Source organism: Stenella coeruleoalba, assembly GCF_951394435.1.
Source record: "Stenella coeruleoalba genome assembly, chromosome: 13".
Classification (NCBI taxonomy): Eukaryota; Metazoa; Chordata; class Mammalia; order Artiodactyla; family Delphinidae; genus Stenella; species Stenella coeruleoalba.
This window is the reverse complement of record NC_137159.1, coordinates 55,794,664-55,818,580: the sequence shown is the minus strand read 5'-3', so window position 1 is coordinate 55,818,580 and position 23,917 is coordinate 55,794,664. Positions and strand designations below refer to the sequence as shown.

The window sequence follows — 23,917 nt, the reverse complement described above, 5'->3', positions numbered from 1 at the left end:
GCGGATTCTCAACCACTGCGCCACTAGGGAAGCCCCCAACCACTATATTAATGATGAAATCCCTAATATTCTCTCCCTAATCCTATTCCCCATCCTCCATCTGTACCCCTGGCCCTGATCATCCCTGTCTCCTGACAAGAGGCAGCTACTATATCAAATCTGCTGTGTATCTAGTCTGTGTTTTTCTAGTTTTACTATGTATTGTTATTTCCAAAAACAACATGAACATTGTTTTACATGTGTTTAAATCTACTTTGTAACATTTTGCTATTTGCTTATTAGTGAGATGTAGCCATGTTAATAAATATGTACCTCTTTCACTCATTTTTAACTCCTTGGTAGTATTTGTAGTATTCTTTCACAAAATACTACACCACATTATTCTCTTACCAATGAACATCTGGAGTGCTTTAAAAACATTTTCCTTTGCTATTACCCATAATGCTGGAGTGGAAATTCTAACACATGTCCTTTCTGATCATGTGTGCGAGCTTTCTAGGCTGTAACTAGAATTGGAATAATTATTTGTAGGGTGGTGCTCATTTTCAGTTTGACCACGTGTTGCCAAATTATTCTGTTATATACCATACTAGAAATTTATAATCCCACAAGCAGTTAATGACTTTTTCTTTCTGCATCTATTTTCTTACATTGTCTTCAACACTTGGACACTTGGTATGTTCAGACTAAAATTTTTCACTAACCTGATGCTGCCTCATTTTAATTTGTATTTCCCTGATTACTTAATGAGGCTAAGCATATTTTCATATTGGCTCTTCAGATTTTTTCGTCTTTGTAGTTTAGATTCATGTATCCTTTGTCCATTCTTCACTTACATTATTATTCTATTTTTGTCTAATAGTTTTAAAGTTTTATTCATATTTTCAGCCTGTAAATATATCTGGACTTTATTTTTAAGAATGGAGTGAGGTAGGGGTCTAATTTTGTTTTTCTCCATATGGAAAATTAATTATTCCAGCACCTTTTATTGAATTTGTTGTTTCCTCATGATTTTGTAATGCCCCTTCTATCTTATTTCATGGTCCTAGATATGCTTAGGATTCTTAATCTATTCTCTTCTGTTTCATTGATCTGTTTGTCCCTGTGAAAGCACCACAGTATAATAAATTCCGATAGCTGGTAAGACAAGTTCCACGTCACTTTATTTTTAATATATAGTTGAAGTTATTTAAAATAGAGTTTTATATTTTGTCTCCCCTCTACCCCATGTTTTTCCTAACAGTATAACATAAACGCTCTTTCATATAAAAATCTGCAAAGTTTTTTTCTAGTGTTGCATGATGTTGCATGATCTTGTTACTTATGTAGCCAGTGTCTTGTGACTTAACACCGTTCTTAAGAGATAATGCTTCCCAGATTATAAAGGGGGGTGCTATCTCTGTTGTAATCCAGCGAATTCCCTCTACACTGAGGAGGTAGAGTGCAAAGCCTGTTCCTGAGATGGGATAGAGCTCTTGTGACAATTGGGGCTGGGATTTGCCTGAAGATGGGTCTGACAGGTGAAGAGCCAGGTGTGTTTGCTCTTGGTTCACAGCTGCAGCGACTCTCTGCTTCCCACTGCTGGTGACTGCTGGGACGGCAGATGAATTTCTTTTGGAAGAGGGCAGAGTCTTCAAGAAGCAGTGTTTGTTTTTGTTAGTGAAGGCCATTATAAAAGAAACTTTTTTTTTTTTTTTTCCGTATGCGGGTCTCTCACTGTTGTGGCCTCTCCCGTTGCGGAGCACAGGCTCCGGATGCGCAGGCTCAGCGGCCATGGCTCACGGGCCCAGCCGCTCCGGGGCATGTGGGATCTTCCCGGACTGGGGCACGAACCTGTATCCCCTGCATCGGCAGGCGGACTCTCAACCACTGCGCCACCAGGGAAGCCCTGAAAGAAACATTTTAAAGGGCATACAACCTTTATACCTTAATTGGTTTAAATATCATTTTGTGTGTGTTGTTTGTAATACTTGCCTATTATGCTCCTTCTAGTACTTTCACACCCTCCAGTGTTTCCGTCTCTTCTGTTTTAGTTCCTTTAATACTTAGCAATTTGGAGTCACTTTTTAATTACATTATGTTAAATTATTTACTATATTATAAATTTTTTTAAGCCAAAATATACTCAGGTTTAGGAAATTTTGTTTTGTCTTGTTTGTAAACCTGGTTTCAGAGATAGGATTTGGATCTTAACTCCTGCTGAGGAGTTTTCTCCACTAGATTACCTCTTCTGTTTTATTCTTGTTAAAATGGCTTGGGTTTAAGTATCATTGTTGTCTGTCGTGGATCAGGCAGCACTGAAGATTTGTTTTTTTAATTTATTTTTGTTTTTTAAATATTTATTTATTTATTTACTTTGGTTGTGCCGGGTCTTAGTTGAGGCATGCGGGATCTTTAGTTGTGGCATGCAGGCTTCTTAGTTGCAGCATGTCACATGAGAACTCTTAGTTGCGGCATGCACGTGGGATCTAGTTCCCCAACCAGGGATTGAACCCGGTCCCCCTGCATTGGGAGCACAGAGTCTTACCCACCAGACCACCAGGGAAGTCCCTTATTCTTTTTTCTTTAATTTAATTTATTTTTTTATACAGCAGTTTCTTTTTAGTCATCCATTTTATACACGTCAGTGTATACATGTCAATCCCAATCGCCCAATTCATCACACTGCCACCCCCACCCACCCGCTGCTTTCCCCCCTTGGTGTCCACACGTTTGTTCTCTACATTTGTGTCTCTATTTCTGCCTTGCAAACCACTTCATCTGCACCATTTTTCTAGATTCCACATATATGTGTTAATATACGGTATTTGTTTTTCTCTTTCTGACGTACCTCACTCTGTATGACAGTCTCTAGATCCATCCACGTCTCTACAGATGACCCAGTTTCGTTCCTTTTTATGGCTGAGTAATGTTCCATTGTATATATGTACCACATCTTCTTTATCCATTTGTCTGTCAGTGGGCATTTAGGTTGCTTCCATGACCTGGCTATTCTAAATAGTGCTGGAATGAACATTGGGGTGCATGTGTCTTTTTGAATTATGGTTTTCTCTGGGTATATGCCCAGTAATGGGATTGGTGGATCATATGGTAATTCTATTTTTAGTTTTTTAAGGAACCTCCATACTGTTCTCCATAGTGGCTGTATCAATTTACATTCCCACCAATAGTGCAAGAGAGTTCCCTTTTCTCCACACCCTCTCCAGCATTTGTTGTTTGTAGATTTTCTGGTGATGCCCATTCTAACTGGTGTGAGGTGATACCTCATTGTAGTTTTGATTTGCATTTCTCTAATAATTAGTGATGTTGAGCAGCTTTTCATGTTCTTCTTGGCCATCTGTATGTCTTCTTTGGAGAAATGTCTATTTAGGTCTTCTGCCCATTTTAGGATTGGGTTGTTTGTTTTTTTTAATATTCAGCTACATTAGCTGTTTATATATTTTGGAGATTTTCTGTTGATTTGTTGGCAAATATTTTCTCCCGTTCTGAGGGTTGTCTTTTCATCTTGTTTATGGTTTCCTTTGCTGTGCAGAAGCTTTGACGTTTCATTAGGTCCCATTTGTTTATTTTTGTTTTTATTTCCATTACTCTAGGAGGTGGATCAAATAAGATCTTGCTGTGATCTATGTCAAAGACTGTTCTTCCTATGTTTTCCTCTAAGAGTTTTATAGTGTCTGGTCTTACATTTAGGTCTCTAATCCATTTAGAGTTTATTTTTGTGTATGGTGTTAGGGAGTGTTCTAATTTCATTCGTTTATATGTAACTGTCCAGTTTTCCATGCACCACTTATTGAAAAGGGTGTCTTTTCTCCATTGTATATCCTTGCCTCCTTTGTTATAGATTAGTTGACCATAGGTGCGTGGGTTTATCTCTGGGCTTTCTATCTTGTTCCATTGATCTATGTTTCTGTTTTTGTGCCACTACCATATTGTCTTAATTACTGTAGCTTTGTAGTATAGTCTGAAGTCAGGGAGTCTGATTCCTCCAGCTCTGTTTTTTTCCCTCAAAATTGCTTTGGCTATTTGGGGTCTTTTGAGTCTCCATACAACTTTTAAGATTTTTTGCTCTAGTTCTGTAAAAAATGCCATTGGAAATTTGATAGGGATTGCATTGAATCTGTAGATTGCTTTGGGTAGTATAGTCATTTTCACAATATTGATTCTTCCAATCCAGGAATGTGGTATATCTCTCCATCTATTGGTATCATCTTTACTTTCTTTCATCAGCGTCTTATAGTTTTCTGCATTACAGGTCTTTTGTCTCCCTAGGTAGGTTTATTCCTAGGTATTTTATTTTTTTTGTTGCAGTGGTAAATGGGAGTGTTTCCTTAATTTCTCTTTCAGATTTTTCATCATTAGTGTATAGGAATGCAAGAGATTTCTGTGCCTTAATTTTGTATCCTGCAACTTTACCAAACTCATTGATTAGCTCTAGTAGTTTTCTGGTGGCATCTTTAGGATTCTCTATGTATAGTGTCATGTCATCTGCAAACAGTGACAGTTTTACTTCTTCTTTTCCAACTTGTATTCCTTTTATTTCTTTTTCTTCTCTGATTGCCGTGGCTAGGACTCCCAAAACTATGTTGAATGATAGTGGTGAGAGTGGACATCCTTGTCTTGTTCCTGATCTTAGAGGAAATGGTTTCAGTTTTTCACCATTGAGAATGATGCTTGCTGTGGGTTTGTCGTATATGGCCTTTATTATGTTGAGGTGAGTTCCCTCTGTGCCCACTTTCTGGAGAGTTTTTATCATAAATGGGTGTTAAATTTTGTCATAAGCTTTATCTGCATCTATTGAGATGATCATATGGTTTTTATTCTCCAGTTTGTTATTATGGTTTATCGCATTGATTGATTTGTGTATATTGAAGAATCCTTGCGTCCCTGGGATAAATCCCACTTGATCATGGTGTATGATCCTTTTAATGTGTTGTTGGATTCTGTTTGCTAATATTTTGTTGAGGATTTTTGCATCTATATTCATCAGTGATATTGGTCTGTAATTTTCTTTTTTTGTAGTATCTTTGTGTGGTTTTGGTATCAGGATGATGGTGGCCTCATAGAATGAGTTTGGGAGTGTTCCTTCCTCCACAGTTTTTTGCAAGTGTTTGAGAAGGATGGGTGTTAGTTCTTCTCTAAATGTTTGATAGAATTCACCTGTGAAGCCATCTGGTCCTGGACCTTTGTTTGTTGGAAGATTTTTTTGTTTGTTTTTTTGTTCGGTTTTTTTTTTGCGGTACGCGGGCTTCTCACTGTTGTGGCCTCTCCCATTGCGGAGCACAGGCTCTGGACACTCAGGCTCAGCAGCCACAGCTCACAGGCCCAGCCGCTCTGCAGCATGTGGGATCTTCCCGGACCGGGGCACGAACCCGTGTCCCCTGCATTGGCAGGCAGACTCTCAACCACTGCACCACCAGGGAAGCCCTGTTGGAAGATTTTTAATCACAGTTTCAATTTCATTACTTGTGATTGGTCTGATCTTATTTTGTATTTCTTCCTGGTTAAGTCTTGGAAGGTTATACCTTTCTAGGAATTTGTCCATTTCTTCCAGGTTGTCCGTTTTATTGGCATAGAGTTGCTTGCAGTAGTCTCTTAGGATGCTTTGTATTTCTGTGGTGTCTGTTGTAACTTCTCCTTTTTCATTCCTAATTTTATTGATTTGAGTCCTCTCCCTCTTTTTCTTGATGAGTGTGGCTAATGGTTTATCAATTTTGTTTATCTTCTCAAAGAACCAGCTTTTAGTTTTATTGATCTTTGCTATTGTTTTCTTTGTTTCTATTTCATTTATTTCTGCTCTGCTCTTTATTGTTTCTTTCCTTCTGCTAACTTTGGGTTTTGTTTGTTCTTCTTTCTCTAGTTCCTTTAGGTGTAAGGTTAGATTGTTTATTTGAGATTTTTCTTGTTTCTTGAGGTAGGCTTCTATAGCTATAAACTTCCCTCTTAGAACTGCTTTTGCTGCATCCCATAGGTTTTGGATCATCATGTTTTCATTGTCATTTGTCTCCAGGTAGTTTTTGATTTCCTCAGTGATCTCTTGGTTATTTAGTAACGTATTGTTTAGCCCTCACGTGTTTGTGTTTTTTACGTTTTTTTCCGTGTAATTCATTTCTAATCTCATAGTGTTGTGGTCAGAAAAGATGCTTGATATGATTTCAGTTTTCGTAAATTTACTGTGACTTGATTTGTGACCCAAGATGTGATCTATCCTGGAGGATGTTCTGTGTGCACTTGAGAAGAAAGTGTAATCTGCTGTTTTTGGATGGAATGTCCTATAAATATCAATTAAATCTGTCTGGTCTATTGTGTCATTTAAAGCTTCTGTGTCCTTACTTATTTTTATTTTGGATGATCTGTCCATTGGTGTGAATGAGGTGTTAAAGTCCCCAACTATTATTGTGTTACTGTCGATTTCCTCTTTTATAGCTGTTAGCAGTTGCCTTATTTATTGAGGTGCTCCTATGTTGGGTGCATGTATAGTTATAAATGTTATATCTTCTTCTTGGATTGATCCATTGATCATTATGTAGTGTCCTTCCTTGTCTCTTGTAACATTCTTTATTTTAAAGTCTATTTTATCTGATATGAGTATTGCTACTCCGCTTTCTTTTGATTTCCATTTGCATGGAATATCTTTTTCCATGCCCTCACTTTCAGTCTGTATGTGTCCCTAGGTCTGAAGTGGGTCTCTTGTAGGCAGCATATAGATGGGTCTTGTTTTTGTATCCATTTAGCAAGCCTGTGTCTTTTGGTCGGAGCATTTAATCCATTCATGTTTAAGGTAATTCTTGATATGTATGTTCCTATGACCATTTTCTTAATTGTTTCGGGTTTGTTTTTGTAGGTCCTTTTCTTCTCTTGTGTTTCCCACTTAGAGAAGTTCCTTTTGCATTTGTTGTAGAGCTGGTTTGGTGGTGCTGAATTCTCTTAGCTTTTGCTTGTCTGTAAAGCTTTTGATTTCTTCATCGAATCTGAATGAGATCCTTGCCGGGTAGAGTAATCTTGGTTGTAGGTTCTTCCCTTTCATCACTTTAAGTATATCATGTCACTTCCTTCTAGCTTGTAGAGTTTCTGCTGAGAAATCAGTTGTTAACCTTATGGGAGTTCCCTTGTATGTTATTTGTCATTTTTCCCTTGCTGCTTTCAATAATTTTTCTTGTCTTTAATTTTTTACAGTTTGATTACTATGTGTCTCGGCGTGTTTCTCCTTGGGTTTATCCTGTATGGGACTCTCTGCACTTCCTGGACTTGGGTGGCTATTTCCTTTCCCATGTTAGGGAAGTTTTCAACTATAATCTCTTTAAATATTTTCTCTGGTCCTCTTTCTCTCTTCTCCTTCTGGGACCCCTATAATGCGAATGTTGTTGCGTTTAATGTTGTCCCAGAGGTCTCTTAGGCTGTCTTCATTTCTTTTCATTCTTTTTTCTTTAACCCGTTCCACAGCAATGAATTCCACCATTCTGTCCTCCAGGTCACTTATTCGTTCTTCTGCCTCAGTTATTCTGCTATTGATTCTTTCTAGTGTAGTTTTCATTTCAGTTATTGTATTCATCTCTGTTTGTTTGTTCTTTAATTCTTCTAGGTCTTTGTTAAGCATTTCTTGCATCTTCTCGATCTTTGCCTCCATTCTTTTTCCGAGGTCCTGGATCATCTTGACTATCATTATTCTGAATTCTTTTTCTGGAAGGTTGCATATCTCCACTTCATTTAGTTGTTCTCCTGAGGTTTTATCTTGTTCCTTCATCTGGTACATAGCCCTCTGCCTTTTCATCTTGTCTATCTTTCTGTGAATGTGGTTTTTGTTCCAAAGGCTGCAGGGTTGTAGTTCTTGCTTCTGCTCTCTGCCCTCTGGTGGATGAGGCTATCTAAGAGGCTTGTGCAAGTTTCCTGATGGGAGGGACTGGTGGTGGGTAGATCTGACTGTTGCTTTGGTGGGCAGAGCTCAGTAATACTTTAATCCACTTGTCTGCTGATGGGTGGGGCTGCGTTCCCTCCCTGTTGCTTGTTTGGCCTGAGGCGACCCAACACTGGAGCCTACCTGGGCTCTTTTATGGGGCTAATGGCGGACTCTGGGAGGGCTCACACTAAGGAGTACTTCCCAGAACTTCTGCTGCCAGTGTCCTTGTCCCCACGGTGAGCCACAGCCACCCCCTGCCTCTGCAGGTGACCCTCCAACACTAGCAGGTAAGTCTGGTTCAGTCTCCTGTGGGGCCACTGCTCCTTCACCTGGCTCCCGATGCACAAACTACTTTGTGTGTGCCCTCCAAGAGTGGAGTCTCTGTTTCCCCCAGTCCCATCGAAGTCCTGCAGTTGAATCCCATTAGGCTTCAAAGTCTGATTCTCTAGGAATTCCTCCTCCTGTTGCTGGACCCCTCGGTTGGGAAGCCTGACGTGGGGCTCAGAACCTTCACTCCAGTGGGTGGACTTATGTGGTATAAGTGTTCTCCATTCTGTGAGTCACCCACCCAGCAGTTATGGGATTTGATTTTACTGTGATTGCGCCCCTCGTACAATCTTATTGTGGCTTCTCCTTTGTCTTTGGATGTGGGGTATCGTTTTTGGTGAGTTCCAGTGTCTTCCTGTCCATGATTATCCAGCAGCTAGTTGTGATTCTAGTGTTCTCTCAAGAGGGAGTGAGAGCTCGTCCTTCTACTCTGCTCTCTTGGTTCCTAATCCCGTTATTCTTTTTTAAAAATTCATTTTATTTTATTTTATTTTGGCCACGCCGCACGGCACGCAGGATCTTAGTTCCCTGACCAGGGATTGAACCCACACCTCCTGCAGTGGTAGTGTGGATTTTTAACCACTGGCCTGCCGGGGAAGTCCACAAGATTTCTTCTTTTGTCTGCAAAATTTATGTGTCTTTTTAAAAATATTATTTATTTGTTTGCACCAGCTCTTAGTTGTGGCAGATGGGCTCCTCAATTGTGGTATGTGAACTCTTAGTTGCAGCATGCATGTGGGATCTAGTTCCCTTACCAGGGATTGAATCCAGGCCCCCTGCATTGGGAGTGTGGAATCTTATCCACTGTGCCACCAGGGGAGTCACCATTTATGGGTCTTGGTTTCCTGCTCTAACTATTCTAGGTTCAACTTCACTTGGACTCTTTCTGTATGTTATTGTGTTGAGATTATATTATTTTCAGTTGCATAAAATTGACATCTTTTAGAAGTCAAAAGCAGGAAGAAGTCATTGTCTCTTGTTATTTCAGATGCCATGACCTACACCTTCAATCCTGTTTGCCTGGTGATATCATGCCTTCTACTTTGATGTTAAAATATAAGATATTGAGGCATTTCTGTAAAACTGAATGGGAGTGGTTAAAAATTAGTAATATGTTGATGAGTTTTGCAGATTGTTTTCCAAGAAGAACATATGAAAGGCTGCTAAGTTGTTTTGTGCCATTAAATGAAAATGGATTCATTGTTTAGTTGAATTTGAAGAATTGGGGTCTTATTTTTCTCTCAGTGTTCACATGCCTGCACAGGTCAGGTTAGTACCTTTCTCTATCAGGTGACCAGACCATGGATCTGGAGACCATGGAGAGGGCAGGGCTGTGGAACTGCTGGGTCCTGGGTAGCTTGTACAGGTGATTTTCCCTGTGTCTTGTCCTGTGAGGACTGCAGTCGGCTTTCAGCATTCCTATCTGACATATCTGTTTATCCAAGACAATATATGCTACTTATCAAATCACCACTAATATTTTGGGAGCAGGTAATTAAGCTGTCTGCAGGATTGTTGGATATAACTTCCTCATTTTCAGGTAGCTGGGCTGTGAATTTCAAACACGGCTAGTCTAAGACATATAATGAGATTTATAATTGTTAAAACATTAAAGCCACAGAGGCTTCATAGATTTCACCTTTGTTTCAGTAAAATGGGAAGTATACTTAGTGCAATTTGCAAAGAAAAAGAAATTAGTGTTCAGTAATCCTTACATTCACTCCCCTGTCCCCCTGCATTATGGATACAAAATTACTTAGAACAGAGTAAACCCTGAAGTAGTTACTTAAGAGTAGTTCTTGGACTTTCTAGCCTGTTACTTCCTGTTCATGGCTGGAAGGGCCAAGTGCCGTGTGCACTGTTAGGGAGCTATTGCTGGAACAAAGCCTCTCTCTCAGAGAATAGGTAATTGCAGAGATACTGGATTTCTCTTTTGTCTGGACTCTGAGGACTAAAGCAGGTTGGAGGGTACGATTCTAGATAAAAGCTTTTTGAGTTTTTGGGGGCCTTAGAAATCTTCTGGGATAGACTATATTAGAGATAATGGTTAAGTAACTTATATAAGACTAGAAACTTAGGTTTCCTCATGCTAAATTCTGGTTCTAAGAAAGGTCAGGCTATGTTGATTTAGTAGGGAGGAAATTGCATGCTGGAACGTCTCTAATTCCATATTATATCTGGTCTTTTAAAAATGCAATTCTGATTTTGCTGTCCCCTATCTTATATCCTCTTAGTGGCTTTCAGTTGCACTTAGGGCAAAAACCTAAGATCCTTAAGAAACCAGATCCTTAAAACAGTCCCCAGGCCTTGGCAGTCACCATTCTACTTTACATCTCTCTGAATTTGACTACTCTAGGTAGCTCATAGAAGTGGAACCATAAAATATTTGCCCCTTTGTGGCTTGCCTATTTCACTCAGCACAACATCTTCAAAGGCCGTCCATGTTGTAGCGTATGTCGGCATTTCCTTTCTTTTTAAGGCTGAATAATAATCCCTTGTATGTGTATATTACATTTTGTTTATCCATTCGTCTGTCAGTAGAAACTTGGGTTGCTTCTACCTTTTGGCTATTGTGAATAATGCTGCTATGGACCTTGGTGTACCACTGGATTTACTTTTATGATTCTGTTTTTCCCCTTAGAGCTATAGCTTTTGATCCATATAGCCTTATGCAAGTTACTTAACCTCCCTGTGTCTGAGTTTCCTCATCTGCAGTGGAAATAAAATCTATTTGCCCTGAGGTTATGGACTGACAAGAAGAGGGTATGCAGACATACCCCTATAAGTTGCTGATACATGTATCCAAGCATATAGAACTTGGTGGAACTGCATTGGCTCCCCAGAGCATGCCTTGGGCCTGGGCCCCTGCGTTCTCTGGAGCAGCGTAGAGCTCCCTGTGCCATTGGCTGTCCAGGTTGGGTGGCAGACAACTGATTTATTGCTACGTCACAAGTCTTTTTGAGCTTCCATCAAAATTCTAGAAGAAATTACGTTCAGCAGTTTATGCACCTTCATTGAAGGCAGTGTTTACAAACACTGGGCTCTTCTGGCTCTTGAGCCCCTGTCCTCACTAGGAGAGAAAGTAGGTGGTGCCTCAGTGTCCCCCTCCAGCCTCTGGGAAAGGCTGTCTCTGACTTACCTTTTGATATCAACTTGAGGATTAAACAAGGTAATACTTGTAGATCATTTGGAACAGTATCTGGCACAATGTAAGAGCTCAGTAAATATTAGTTGTTATTGTTGAGCTGATGACAATGATGCATTCCCCTCTCCCCCGTCTTTGTTGAGTCTCATTTACTTTCTTCTGATTTTATAGCATTATCGATTGTCTGAAAGTGGTTTTTTCATGCCATATTTATTCTCATTGTAGTAGGTTATCAAGTTTGAATATGGTCATTAGGCTATAATTAACCATACATATTAATATAGTTGTTACAAGGAAATCACTATACAGTTTAAAATCTTCTGCTTAAAACAAGCTATACTTTTTACAATAAAAATTTTCCCATCAAGAAGACCTTAGAAAAGATAATTAACTTATTCTTCTGATAAGAGAAAGTTGATTTAACCAACAATAGTTTTATTCTTCAGATACTCTTTGTAAAAATGCCAGCTGTTGACCATGCACTTCACAATCTCTTTGTGATTCCTATTCAAATCACACACTTCATTTAGGGCTTTGAGGAATTTAGAACACTTTGGAAATCATAGTCATTACATCGTTTATATAAATTGTACTCAGCAGAATATATGAATCTTTTGATTAACATTTTAGGCATCAACTTACATAAAAAAAATCTGGTCTTCAAAATGAATGTAAAATTGATTAAATGAGAATTCACATAATTTTTAAAACTCAGTTTGCTGGGCTTCCCTGGTGGCGCAGTGGTTGAGAGTCTGCCTGCTGATGCAGGGAGCACGGGTTTGTGCCCCGATCCGGGAAGATCCCACATGCGGCGGAGCAGCTGGGCCCGTGAGCCATGGCCGCTGAGCCTGCACGTTCAGAGCCTGTGCTCCGCAATGGGAGAGCCCACAGCAGTGAGAGACCCGCATACTGCAAAACAAACAAACAAAAACCACAGTTTGCTAAAACTTATGAGTACTATCCATGTTTCCAAGACTGTAAAATTAGAATTTGAACTAATGGACTACCACTGCAGTAAAAAGTATGAAACGTGAAATTTTCCTTCCTTCTAAATACATCATTAAGGCAATAATATTCTACATTAGGCACATTTCCTTTTTGTCTGATGATGTATTGCAGATAAGAATTTTAAAATGATATTAAATGGACTTAGAGACACTGCAGACTGTCTTAGGGGGAATTGTTTGCTTGTGTTAAGGTCTGTTTATCCATCTCTTTCTTTTAAATTTAAGCTTAAATTTGTTTTTGTTTTATTTTTTGTTTTGGGTGTATGTTGCCTTTTACTTTACTTTTCTCCCATGCATTTGACAACTAATATAAGAAACATTAGAAAGTCACCATAGAATTGAACTATGGAGAAATACAATGAAAATTGTTTTAACTTCTTTGTCTAGGGTGAAGAGATTTGGATTTTACAAGTGTGAGTTAATGAAGGCTTATTGTTATAATTTCTTAAAACTTGTTATTTTTGTATTTTGAGATAATACAAAAATAGTACTAAGATTTCCTGTATTCCCTTCACCCAGATTCCCCAAATGTTTACATCTACCACGTTTCCTTTATCATTCTTTCTCTGTATACATATTATTATTATTTCTGAACAGTTTGAGAGTAAGTTACAAAATGGATGTCCCTTTATTGCCAAGTATTATTTGAGGAGGTATTTCCTAAAAGAACAAGGATATTTTCTCACTGAACCACAATACAATTTGCAGATTCAGGAAATGAACATTGTTATAGTACTATAACAATAGTACTATAACGATTTAATATCACTAACAATATAGTACTATAAATCTGGCTTTAGTCAGATTCGTAGTTGTCTCAGTAACATCCTTTAGAATAAGAGAAAAAAATTCTTTTTTCTCATCCAGGATCTACTTGAGAATCACTTACTGCATTTACTTGTCATATCTCTTTAATTTCCTTCAATCCTGAACGGTTCTTCATTCTTTCTCTCTTTTGTGACCATTCTTTCTCTCTTTTGTGGCATTTTGAAGAGCACAGGCCATTTATTTTGCACCATGTCCCTCCATTTGGGTTGTGGTTATAATTTGATTAATAATTAGAGTAAGTTTTTATTCTATTAAAGTTCCTTTTGGTCAGTTACATCAGGAGATTTTCCATTTTTCCTTAGGTTTTCCAATTTTTCATAGGTGTTTTTTTTTTTTTTTTGGCCACATGGTGCAACTTATGGGATCTTAGTTCCCTGACCAGGGATTGAACCTGGGCTCCAGCAGTGAAAGCGCAGAGTCCTGACCACTGGACCAACAGGGAATTCCCCGATAGTATTTCTTAATTAGGAAATTTTTTGATGCCTGTAGTTATAAATAACTTTTTATTCCTGTTATTGTTTATGTGTCATTTCCCATTTTTTTCTTGATAGTTTTGCCAGAAATTTCTCTTTTACTGTCTAAAAGAATGAAATTTTAGTTTAGTTGATCTTCTTTATTGTATGTCTGTTTTCTGTTTATTTTTGCTCTTTATTATTTTCTTCCTTCTACTTTTCTTTGGCTTTACCCTGATATTAACTATACCAGCTTTACAAGACCAATTTTTAGCCCATTAATTTCATTTATCTACTTTTCTGTTATTAGTAAGTAAGATTATAAATGTCCCTCTGTATCTCATATTTTTATATGTAGTATTTTCTTTACCACTTGGTTCTAAGTATTTCCTAATTTACTTTATAATTTTGCATTTGATTGAGAGTTAATTTCCAAGGAAATGTGGTTCTGTCTAAATTAATAAATCTATCTTAATTGCTTTGGGGGTTGTGATCAGAGAGCATGTATGATACCAATTATTTTAACATATCGTGATTTCCTTTAGGGCCTGGAATATAATCCTCCTGAGGACTGTGCTGCCTAGGCCTTGCCCACTTTCACCTCAGCCTAGTCACAGCTAACTTTCTGTTTGGTCTGTTCTCTCTTGTAGCAGTTTAGAAAATACCTCAAAGTTAAAGCTCGGGTCAGTGTGGAAGCTCATCTCTCATACTTCCTCTTCCTGAACTATCTTAGCCTCTCCTTCTTGCCTGCATTGCTTGTTCTCCAGTGTCTTCACATAGCTGTATTTCATATTTGCCTGGTTTGTGTCCGGAATCAGAGCTGGGGGGGAAGAACCCACAGTTATGCTCAGGGTAGGTTTGGAAGTGACATTAGGGCCATGGGGCTACTATGGCCTGCTGCCCCTGGAGCTTTCTCGTGATAATAATCAAAAGGTATGAGTACGCATAAGAACATAGCTCTTGGGTGTCTTATAGATTGATTTTAGTGAATGACAACCAAGTCAACAAATCTGATTATGAGTGAGGGATTTTGCTTTGAGTACTGTGCATTGAAGCAAAAATTGACTGGATGGCATACTTCTCATATATAAAAATTTTTGCCTTGCTCGTGGTTTGAGATTTACTCATGAGAGTTTCTATTTCTACTTGGAAAAAACCATATGCTCATTAATTTTAAAATAGATTTGATGGTCTGAATGCTATAATTTGTGCTGGAGTTATACATGTAAAATTTTTGTAAAACTCTTAACTGAGCAAATCAATAGTATTGAATATATATGGGACTCAGTTAGCCATTGCCAAAAATAATGTCACGTGTTACAGATTGGGTTCCTGGGAAACACATTCTGAGATGAGATTTGCATGCTGGAAGTTTATTAGGGAGTACTCTTGGGATCAACACCTGTGGAAGAGAAGGGAAGGAGGCAGGATTGAACAGAGGGAGAAGGTAGGCTCTGATACAGTGTGAATGAAAGCCTCACCCTTTACCCTCCTGCATCATTGGATGCTGGCTGCCCCAGGAAGAGGGCATGACCTTGGATGATGAACCTTTCTGAATTTGAGATCATTCCAAAGAGGAGCAGCGCTGTAGGCTGTTTGCTCACAGCACTTCTAAGCATTGGGTGAATAAGCTCTTAATTCTCAAAAGGGAAAATGCAGTATCTATTACAATGCCCAGAATTTCATTGGCTTATAAACAACAAACATTAATTTCTCATGCACCCCTGTACAGATTGTCTAGGATTCTGCTGAACTGTACTGTGCTGATTCGGGTGAGAAGCTGCAGGTTAGGTCCACATCTGATGCATGTATCTCTCATCCTCTGTTGACAGAAGTCAGTATCATAAGTCCAAATGCACAGGCTCATGTCAAGGCTCTGTTATGTCACACATCTTAAGAGCCAGTTGGCCACACAAGTCACATGGCCAGGCCCAGCCTCAGCAGAGTGGAAGAATATGCTCCCTTGGAGGTCCAGGAGAGGGAGTGAATTTTTGCCAAACAATAGTCCAGTTTACCAAAGTGTGATTCTGCTTAATGAACAAAAGATAAGAATTCCACTGCCAAGATTTCATTGTCACTCTTTCTCCTAAAATACTTCTGTTTGTCATCTCCATCTGTTTTGAATGAGATGAAATGTGACAACACCTTCACCACTATTTGGCAGAGAGAACAGCTTGTGCTGAGTTCTTATGATTTTCAAAATTTAGATTTGAATGGATTTATGTGTATCTATATCTCTATTGAAAAGATGATATCTTTGCAAAGTATTTATCTGGAGGGAGGATTTTCAGTTTCAAGTTCTTTATCTTATTTTAAATTGAGGTATACATATAATAAAGTGTATTAAGTACACTTAGGTGCACAGCTTATAAATTTTTACATATGTCTACATCCATATAACCACCACCCAGATGTAGATGACGAACAGGGTTCCCTCATGCTTCTTCCCAGTCAATGATCCCCTCTTCTGAGGTAATCATTATTCTGACTTCTCTCATCGTAAATTAATTGTTATTTTTCTCAAAATTCATAAAAATGGAATCAGCCAGTATGTTCTCTTATATGTCTAGCTCTTTGAGTTTTTATCTTAACTGATAAACTGTAAGTTGTTGGTTACATTGTCAAACTCCTACGTCTTTTCTTAGCTTATTTCTGTGAGTCTTCACTGGATGTTGTCTCTTTTGTTTTAGAAACTATATTTTGTGTTTTACTTATTAGCTTTTTGTGGTTGGATTAGACTGTACAAAAGTTCGTTCAGAAGAAGCTTCTATGTATGTCAGAAAGACAGAGTTAATATGGACTGCTAGCAAATAATGTGATCCTCTGGTTTCCTTTGTAAACCTGGCCATTGATTTTTAACAGGATTATTCCTTAGGCATTCCACAGTACCTGTGTCTCCTGGGATGTTTATTTTCTACACATACTGATCATTACTGCACTCTCCCCTGGGCTGCGGTCTAAATGTGAGGGCTATGGAGGTTTCATAGCTGTGGTCAGCCTTAGTCCGACCCACTCTTTCCATTTGATCTGTGACACAATGCAGGAGCTAGTTTTCAAAAGCAAATGCTTACTTCAGTGTTCAGTAACACAAACACACTCTGTAAAGAACAGAACCTTTAAAAACAACCTGATCACTTGGGATTTTGATTACAGTCACTTATAGAGGCTAGGATATTACTTTGGTACTTATTAGATAATAAGTACCAAAGCCTTATTAGATAACAGCCCATCGTCATTTTAAAAAGTGCCTATAAGGAAGGCATTTGCATTCATCTACCATGAACAAAAGACTGAAAATCCATTCACGCTTTGAGTGGTTGGTATAATAACAGCTGAGAAAAGCTCATTTAATTCTGTGACTTTTGGTTTCAGAGCACCTGTTCAATATAAAAATTACTTGTATCTCCTGAGGAATCTCAGCAGCAGTTAATTTGTATAATTATTGATTTTGAATACTTTTGTTTTTTTAGTTATCCAGTGTAAATTTAGGAGTTTTAAAAATAGTTGTTTATGGAAATACATTATTACTTGAAGGGACCCCTCAATGCTGTTGATCTGTTCATTTTTATAGATCAGTTATCTAGAAACAATAGTTTTTTAGTTTCAGGGATGGTGTTAAGAGTGTGTAACTGTAACATACAGTTAAAACTGCTGAATCTGTCAAGTGAGAGGTTAGCTACAGACGTGGAATTTAGTTGATTCTGAAGTTTGCAGAGCATAAAGGAAGAATCAAGATCAATTCTAACATTTTTGTAACCCCTGCTGCAGAAGGGTGAGAAGAAATTCACTTGAAAGTTGAAGTTATTATTCCATGACTGTGACGCATATAGCAAAAGACTGCACATGGTCAGTATGGTCTTAGCTGTGATTATAACTAGGAAATTGATAATGAAATCCTTACTTGCTTTTGTTTTATGGAATCCGATTTATTTTAGGGGAGATGTCATCCCTTGTTAAAGCAGTTAGTTACTGTTCCTAATCATGTCCTAAATTCTGCCTTTAGCTCTGTCAACAAATTCATATTCAGCATCTTTATGTATCACAGTATAAATACTTTTAATGTGTATTTTAGCTAATAATTTTTTTCTCTTTAATAGATGTTAGTCGATACTGGAGCTTATTTTATGCTTTTGTACCAGTGGGGAACTGTCCACTGTCCCCTACCAGATATTTTGGGATCATTTATAAGCTAAATTTTTAAGAAACATAGATGTGACTCTATCCTCATTTATGAAATTTTTAATAATTATCAGAAGATACTTTGTGTAAAAGGTGTAAAACTTGGCTTTCACATGTTAGAAAGTTTAAACAGAACTAGTTCTCACTTGGCAAGGATTTGATCACCAACCAAATCTGTACCACACCTATATGCTTATCCAGACACAACTGACTGTCCTGTTCATCAGTTTTCCTGCTACACATACAAATACGCATGCATATTATGAATGGATCTTTTAAAAATTTTAGCTAGACCCAAGGTACTTCTGAAAAAAGCCACTTATATTATTCTAATCTATCTTTCCTCCTTTCAAATCACTCACCCTTGAAATATATATGAAATCCACACTGGCCCAGGTAGCTGTTCCAAGCAAGCCTGGTCATCTATTCTTGGTCTTACAGAGTTTCAACCAAGTTACTGTTTTTACATGGATGTATAATTTTGTTTGTTTTGTTTTGTTTAACATGGATGTGTAATTTTGTCTTCACCATTCTCAGTTTCATTGTTTTTTCTCCATCTCTTGTTCTTAGTATATCATTCTCTTGCTCCAACCTGAGAATATTTTTTCTCACTCTGATACATCCTCTGTCTACATATTTTTCCCTTGTCAAGGAAGGCTGTGCCAACCTTATACAATAGCTGAAGTGACTCTGGCACTTTTAACCAAAAGGATGATGGAACTTTCTGGGTTCGCATTTTAATTCCTGGAGGTCCTAGATCTTCATAGTTAGGTTGCTGTAACAAACAAATGCATTTAAAAAAAAATACAGGGCTTCCCTGGTGGCGCAGTGGTTGAGAATCTGCCTGCTAATGCAGGGGACACGGGTTCGAGTCCTGGTCTGGGAGGATCCCACATGCCGCGGAGCAACTAGGCCCGTGAACCACAACTGCTGAGCCTGCGCGTCTGGAGCCTGTGCTCCGCGACAAGAGAGGCCGTGATAGTGAGAGGCCCGTGCACCACGATGAAGAGTGGCCCCCGCTTGCCACAACTAGAGAAAGCCCTCGCACAGAAACGAAGACCCAACACAGCAAAAATAAATTAATTAATTAATAAACTCCTACCCCCAACATCTTCTAAAAAAAAAAAGAAAAGAAAAACCTTAAAAGGTACAAATCAACATGTTCTTAAAAGCAATACGTGGTGTTTTAAATAACTGCATAAATCCATTGTTTAAATTTTTTTCTTGTGTTATTAAAAAAGTAAATACTAAGTATATTGTTGCTAATTAAGTGCATCATGCATTTTAATATTTCTGTTCTTAAATAATCTAGCAAGTTTGCATTTCTGGCTGATCTTTTCTCTCCATTTTCTTTGTTTTTTTTTTTAGTTTCATGCTATGGATACGTTGTATAGGCACAGCTATGATTTGAGCAGTGCAATTAGTGTCTTAGTACCACTTGGGGGACCTGTTTTATGCAGAGATGAAATGGAAGAATGGTCGGCCTCTGAAGCTAGTTTATTTGAAGAGGCACTGGAAAAATATGGCAAAGACTTCAACGACATACGTCAAGACTTTGTAAGTAGAAAATTGTGAATTAAATAAAAGTTGGGGTGGGAATATTTTATCTGTTTTAAAAATTTGGCAAATCTTAAACTATTCATCTAGCAAGCCTCTGACGTAGTAATTTTCATCTGCTCAACGTAGAATGCAGGCCAGTGTTGTGGAGGGAGAAATTGACATTTGTCTTGAGCAGTAATTGTAAGACCCAGGGTCAGGAGGCCCTGAGTTCTTGCTATAAACTTTGGCAATATGAATTAATCCTCTTCACCTCTCTCTGAGTTCCAAGTTAAAAATATGCACAGCTTTTCTAACCATTTGCACTAAATATTTCTGATCTCTGCTTTTTTTTTTTTTTTTTGCGGTACACGGGCCTCTCACTGTTGTGGCCTCTCCCGTTGCGGAGCACAGGCTCCGGCCCAGCCGTTTCGCGGCATGTGGGATCTTCCCGGACTGGGGCACGAACCCATGTCCCCTGCATCGGCAGGCGGACTCTCAACCACTGTGCCACCAGGGAAGCCCCCGATCTCTGCTTTTTAAGCTTGTTGCTGTCTTTTAGAACTTCGGTATTTTTCTAGTTATCTTACCAATCATTGAGCTGGAATTTGATACAGACCTCTATTATAGAAACGACCTGTATCAAGCAGAGCAGAAGAATTTGCTTTATGGGTTTTTGATCTTTACTCTTCTTGATGATATGCAGGATCTTACTTGCATTTTAAATACTAGGTAATCTTGTCTACTATTATGTACTTCCTTTGTCTTTGTATTTATGGAATTGCTGTCTTTAATTAACCTTACAGTCTCTTTGAAATGGGGAAATTTCTATTTGAGAAGTTCATAAATAGCTATCTATAACAGCCATTCTTTTTTTTCAAAAATATTTATTTATTTATTCATTTATTTATTTGGCTGCCTCAGGTCTTAATTGTGGTACATGGGATCTTAGTTGCAGCATGTGAGATCTTAGTTGCGGCACACAGGCTCTCTGTTGCGGTGCACAGGCTTCTCTCTGGTGGCGCACGGGCTTAGTAGTTGCAGCGCATGGGCTCTAGAGCATGCAGGCTCAGTGGTTCTGGCACATGGGCTCTCTAGTTGTGGCAAGTGGGCTCTAGAGCACACGGCTTAGTTGTCCCATGGCATGCAGGATCTTAATTCCCCGACCTGGGATCAAACCAGCATCCCCTGCATTGCAAGGCCGATTCTTAACCACTGGACCACCAGGGAAGTCCCAGCAGCCATTCTTTTTTAAAAATTATGAAAATAGACTCATTATAGCCTATGAAGTATTTAATGTGAGCTAGGATCCTGCCTTTTATGTTGTTGCATCTTTTTAAAATTATTTCTGAAGGACAATTTTACTTATCTATATGAGTTGATGTACTAAATCCTAAACATGATAATTAAAGTTGTTAGTGTCACTGGTATTTTTTTTGGCAAAACTTTACTGACACCCAGATTGTTATATGTCATGGTTTCAATTTACAGGGTGTGCAGCTGGGAATTTAAAATGCATTGGTGGCATTTAGCTTCAGGTGGTCAGAATAACACAGCAGTGCAATGCTACTAATATAGCTACACCACTAAATAGAAACTGCAAAAACAAAACCCCCTAAAGAACAAAGGCTGCAGGCCTGATAAAAGAGTAGAAGATGAGAAATACTAAAGTGAAACTAGTTTTCCCTGCACTGAGTGTGACATGCTCATTTTATGTCCTGATCATCATTCTGAACTCAGTTCAATTCAGCAAATGTTTATTAAGCACCTGCAACATACCAGGCCCTTAAGTGTGCACTAGACATGCATCAGAAATGTAATGTGGTCCTTACTTTAGGGAATGATTCATAGTGAAGATCAAGAGATTGAAAGATAAGCCCTCAAATAAAATATAATGTAATTACTTCTGTCAGTAGTAAGAACGAGTATTATGGAAGTGGTGGGAAGGGAACTGTTAGTTGTGCCAGTCAACTCAGGAGTGTCTTCACGGAGTTAACTGGCATTTGATCTGGACCTCTGATGGTAACGGGAGAGAACAGCAGATTGACGGGTATACACTGAGCTGTGAAACTTTTAGACAGCCTTCCTGGGCACTTAATACAGGACTAGGAAATAACTCTGAACAGTAGCTTGGTGCAATATACTTGGACATAGAGGCTGGCATTCATAGAAGGTAAAATAACGGTGTGAAAACGAGTATCACAGCGATAATGCTGTTAAATGGTTTTTTGTTACCTTCATGATCTAACAAAATTCTTGTCAATCTGTGGCGTGATCAAGTTTTTCTGAAGGTGGTTAGAATGCTTGTTGATGAGCCAGTCCACATTAGGTTTGTTGTATTTTGGAGCTTGGTATTGGCCGCCAGTGTCAAAAAGCTTAGATAGACCATCAGGAGGCTAACGCTTCAGAGGGTTTGTGTTTTGTGTAGTTTTGGGTGTTTGTTTTTCGAGATCCTTAGGCTTTGTTTTGTTTGTTTATTTATTTATTTTTATCGAAATATAGTTGATTTACAGTGTTAATTTCTGCTAAGCCTACAGCTAACATCATCCTCATTGGTGAAAAGCAGGTACATGAAAAGGTGTTCAAGGGACTTCCCTGGTGGTCCAGTGTTAAGACTCCTTGCTTCCACTGCGGGGGTCATGGGTTTGATCCCTGGTCAGGAAACTAAGGTCCTGTATGCTGCGTGGTGTGGTCAAAACAAACAAACGAGAAAGGTGTTCAACATCACTAATCATCAGGGAAAACCACCATGAGATATTGCCTCATACCTCTTAGGATGGCTATTTTTTTTTAAAAATGAGAGATAACAGACGTTGGTGAGGATGTGGAGAAGCATTGTCATTAATTCTTCTTTAAATGTTTGGTGAAGTCATCTTGTCCTGGGCTTTTCTTTGTTGGAAGGTTTTTGATTACTGATTCACTCTTCTGTTCACATTTTCTATTTCTTCATGATTCAGTCTGGATAGGTTATATATTTCTAGGAATTTATCCATTTTTTCTAGATTATCCAATTTGTTGGCATGTAATTGTTCATAGCAGTCTCTTAGGATCCTTTTATATTTCTGCGATATCATTTGTGATGTCTCTTCTTTCACTTCTGATTTTATTTATTTCAGTCTTCTCTCTTTTTTCTTAGTATAGCCAGTGGTTTGTCAATTTTGTTTATCTTTTCAAAAAACCGGCTCTTAGTCTATAGATCTTTTCTGTTGTTTTCCTTGTTTCTACTTCATTTATTTCTGCTGTGATCTTCTTTTTCTGCCAATTGGAATCACTCTTTTCAGTCTTTGTTTATTCTTTCCTCCTCTGACTGGATAATGTCTAAGGACCTGTCTTTGAGTTCACAGATTTTTCTGCTTGATCAAGTCTGTTGTTGATGATCTGCCTTGTATTTTTCATTTAATTCATTGTATTCTTCAGCTTTAGAATTTGTTTGGGTTTTCTAAAATGATTTCTCTCTGTTGAACTTCTTGTTTTGTTTGTATATTGTTTTCCTAATTTCATTGAGTTTTCTATCTGCATTTTCTTGTAGCTCACTCAACTTCGTTAAAACAATTATTCTGAATTCTTTGGGAAATCCTAGATCTCTATTTCTGTGGGATCAGTTCCTGGAAAATTACTGTGTTCCTTTGCGGGTGTCATGTTTCTTTAATTTTCCATGTTTCTCATAACCTCGTGTTAATTTCCGTGCATTTGACTGAGCAGACATTACAGACTTGTCTTAGTGGGGAAAGACCTTCACCTGCAGGTGGGTGCAAGGGTACCAGGCAAGTAGGGTGCACTGGTTCTAGCTCCTGGGAAGGCCCATTGGCATAGTGCACATTCAGCGTTATCAGCCGAGGTCAGTGTCAGTAAAGATTGCAACGGCCAAGGGTGCAGGTGTCTGCTGCAACAGAGAGGGCTGTTGGGGTCTTCAATGGCAAAGGCAGCTGGGGACCTCCTGACCTCTCTTTCTCCCACAGCATATGTCATCGGCGAGGGGATGTCTCTTGGCTCTGGGTCTGGCTTGGAGTGCCCTCATGGTGGCAGTGGTGCCTGAGGTGTGGGCATGCTTGGGTCAGTCCCTGAGCCGGGAGTGGAGTGTGTGTGCTCACAGAGTGACTGAAGCATATGATCTGGTGCCTGTGAAGTGAGTGCGTGTCGAGCAGCCAGGGCTCTGGGGTCTGGGGTGTGCACATCTTCTGGAAGGAGTACAGCAGCGTCTCCTTCTCTAGGAGGCCAGCAGCAGCAGTGGCTCTTGATTACCTCGGCGGCAGGAGCTGCCGGTTTCTTCTGCACAGGAGCCTGCTGAGGTGCACTCCAACAAACACTACAGAGTCCTCTACTGTACAAGCTGTAGGGATTCCTCAGCAGCTGTCTTGGGGTGCTCCTGAGGTCCTCAGTGACCAGGGCTGCCAGGCTTCTCTGCAGAGCAGGCCACTGGTGACTGCAGTGGTATCCAGTGTGTGGCTTATACTGATAGCCTCCACCCTTCGTTGTTCTTAGCAGTTTCCAGATGTCTCAGCTGAAGTCCGTCTCCTCAGTGATCCTCTCTGTGTGCTCTCTGTGCAGT

The 23,917-nt window shown here is 39.0% G+C and overlaps 1 protein-coding gene across 8 annotated transcripts in view; it reads left to right on the top strand.

The window, feature by feature from the left end:
- Window positions 1-23,917, top strand: part of MTA3 (metastasis associated 1 family member 3) — a 164,109-nt gene that overhangs the window by 93,851 nt on the left and 46,341 nt on the right. For all 8 annotated transcript variants that reach the window (XM_079940382.1, XM_079940381.1, XM_079940379.1 and 5 more), the window contains one exon: window positions 19,201-19,389. In XM_079940382.1, the coding sequence (XP_079796508.1) occupies window positions 19,201-19,389 (189 nt within the window). The remainder of the gene's footprint in view (window positions 1-19,200; window positions 19,390-23,917) is intronic.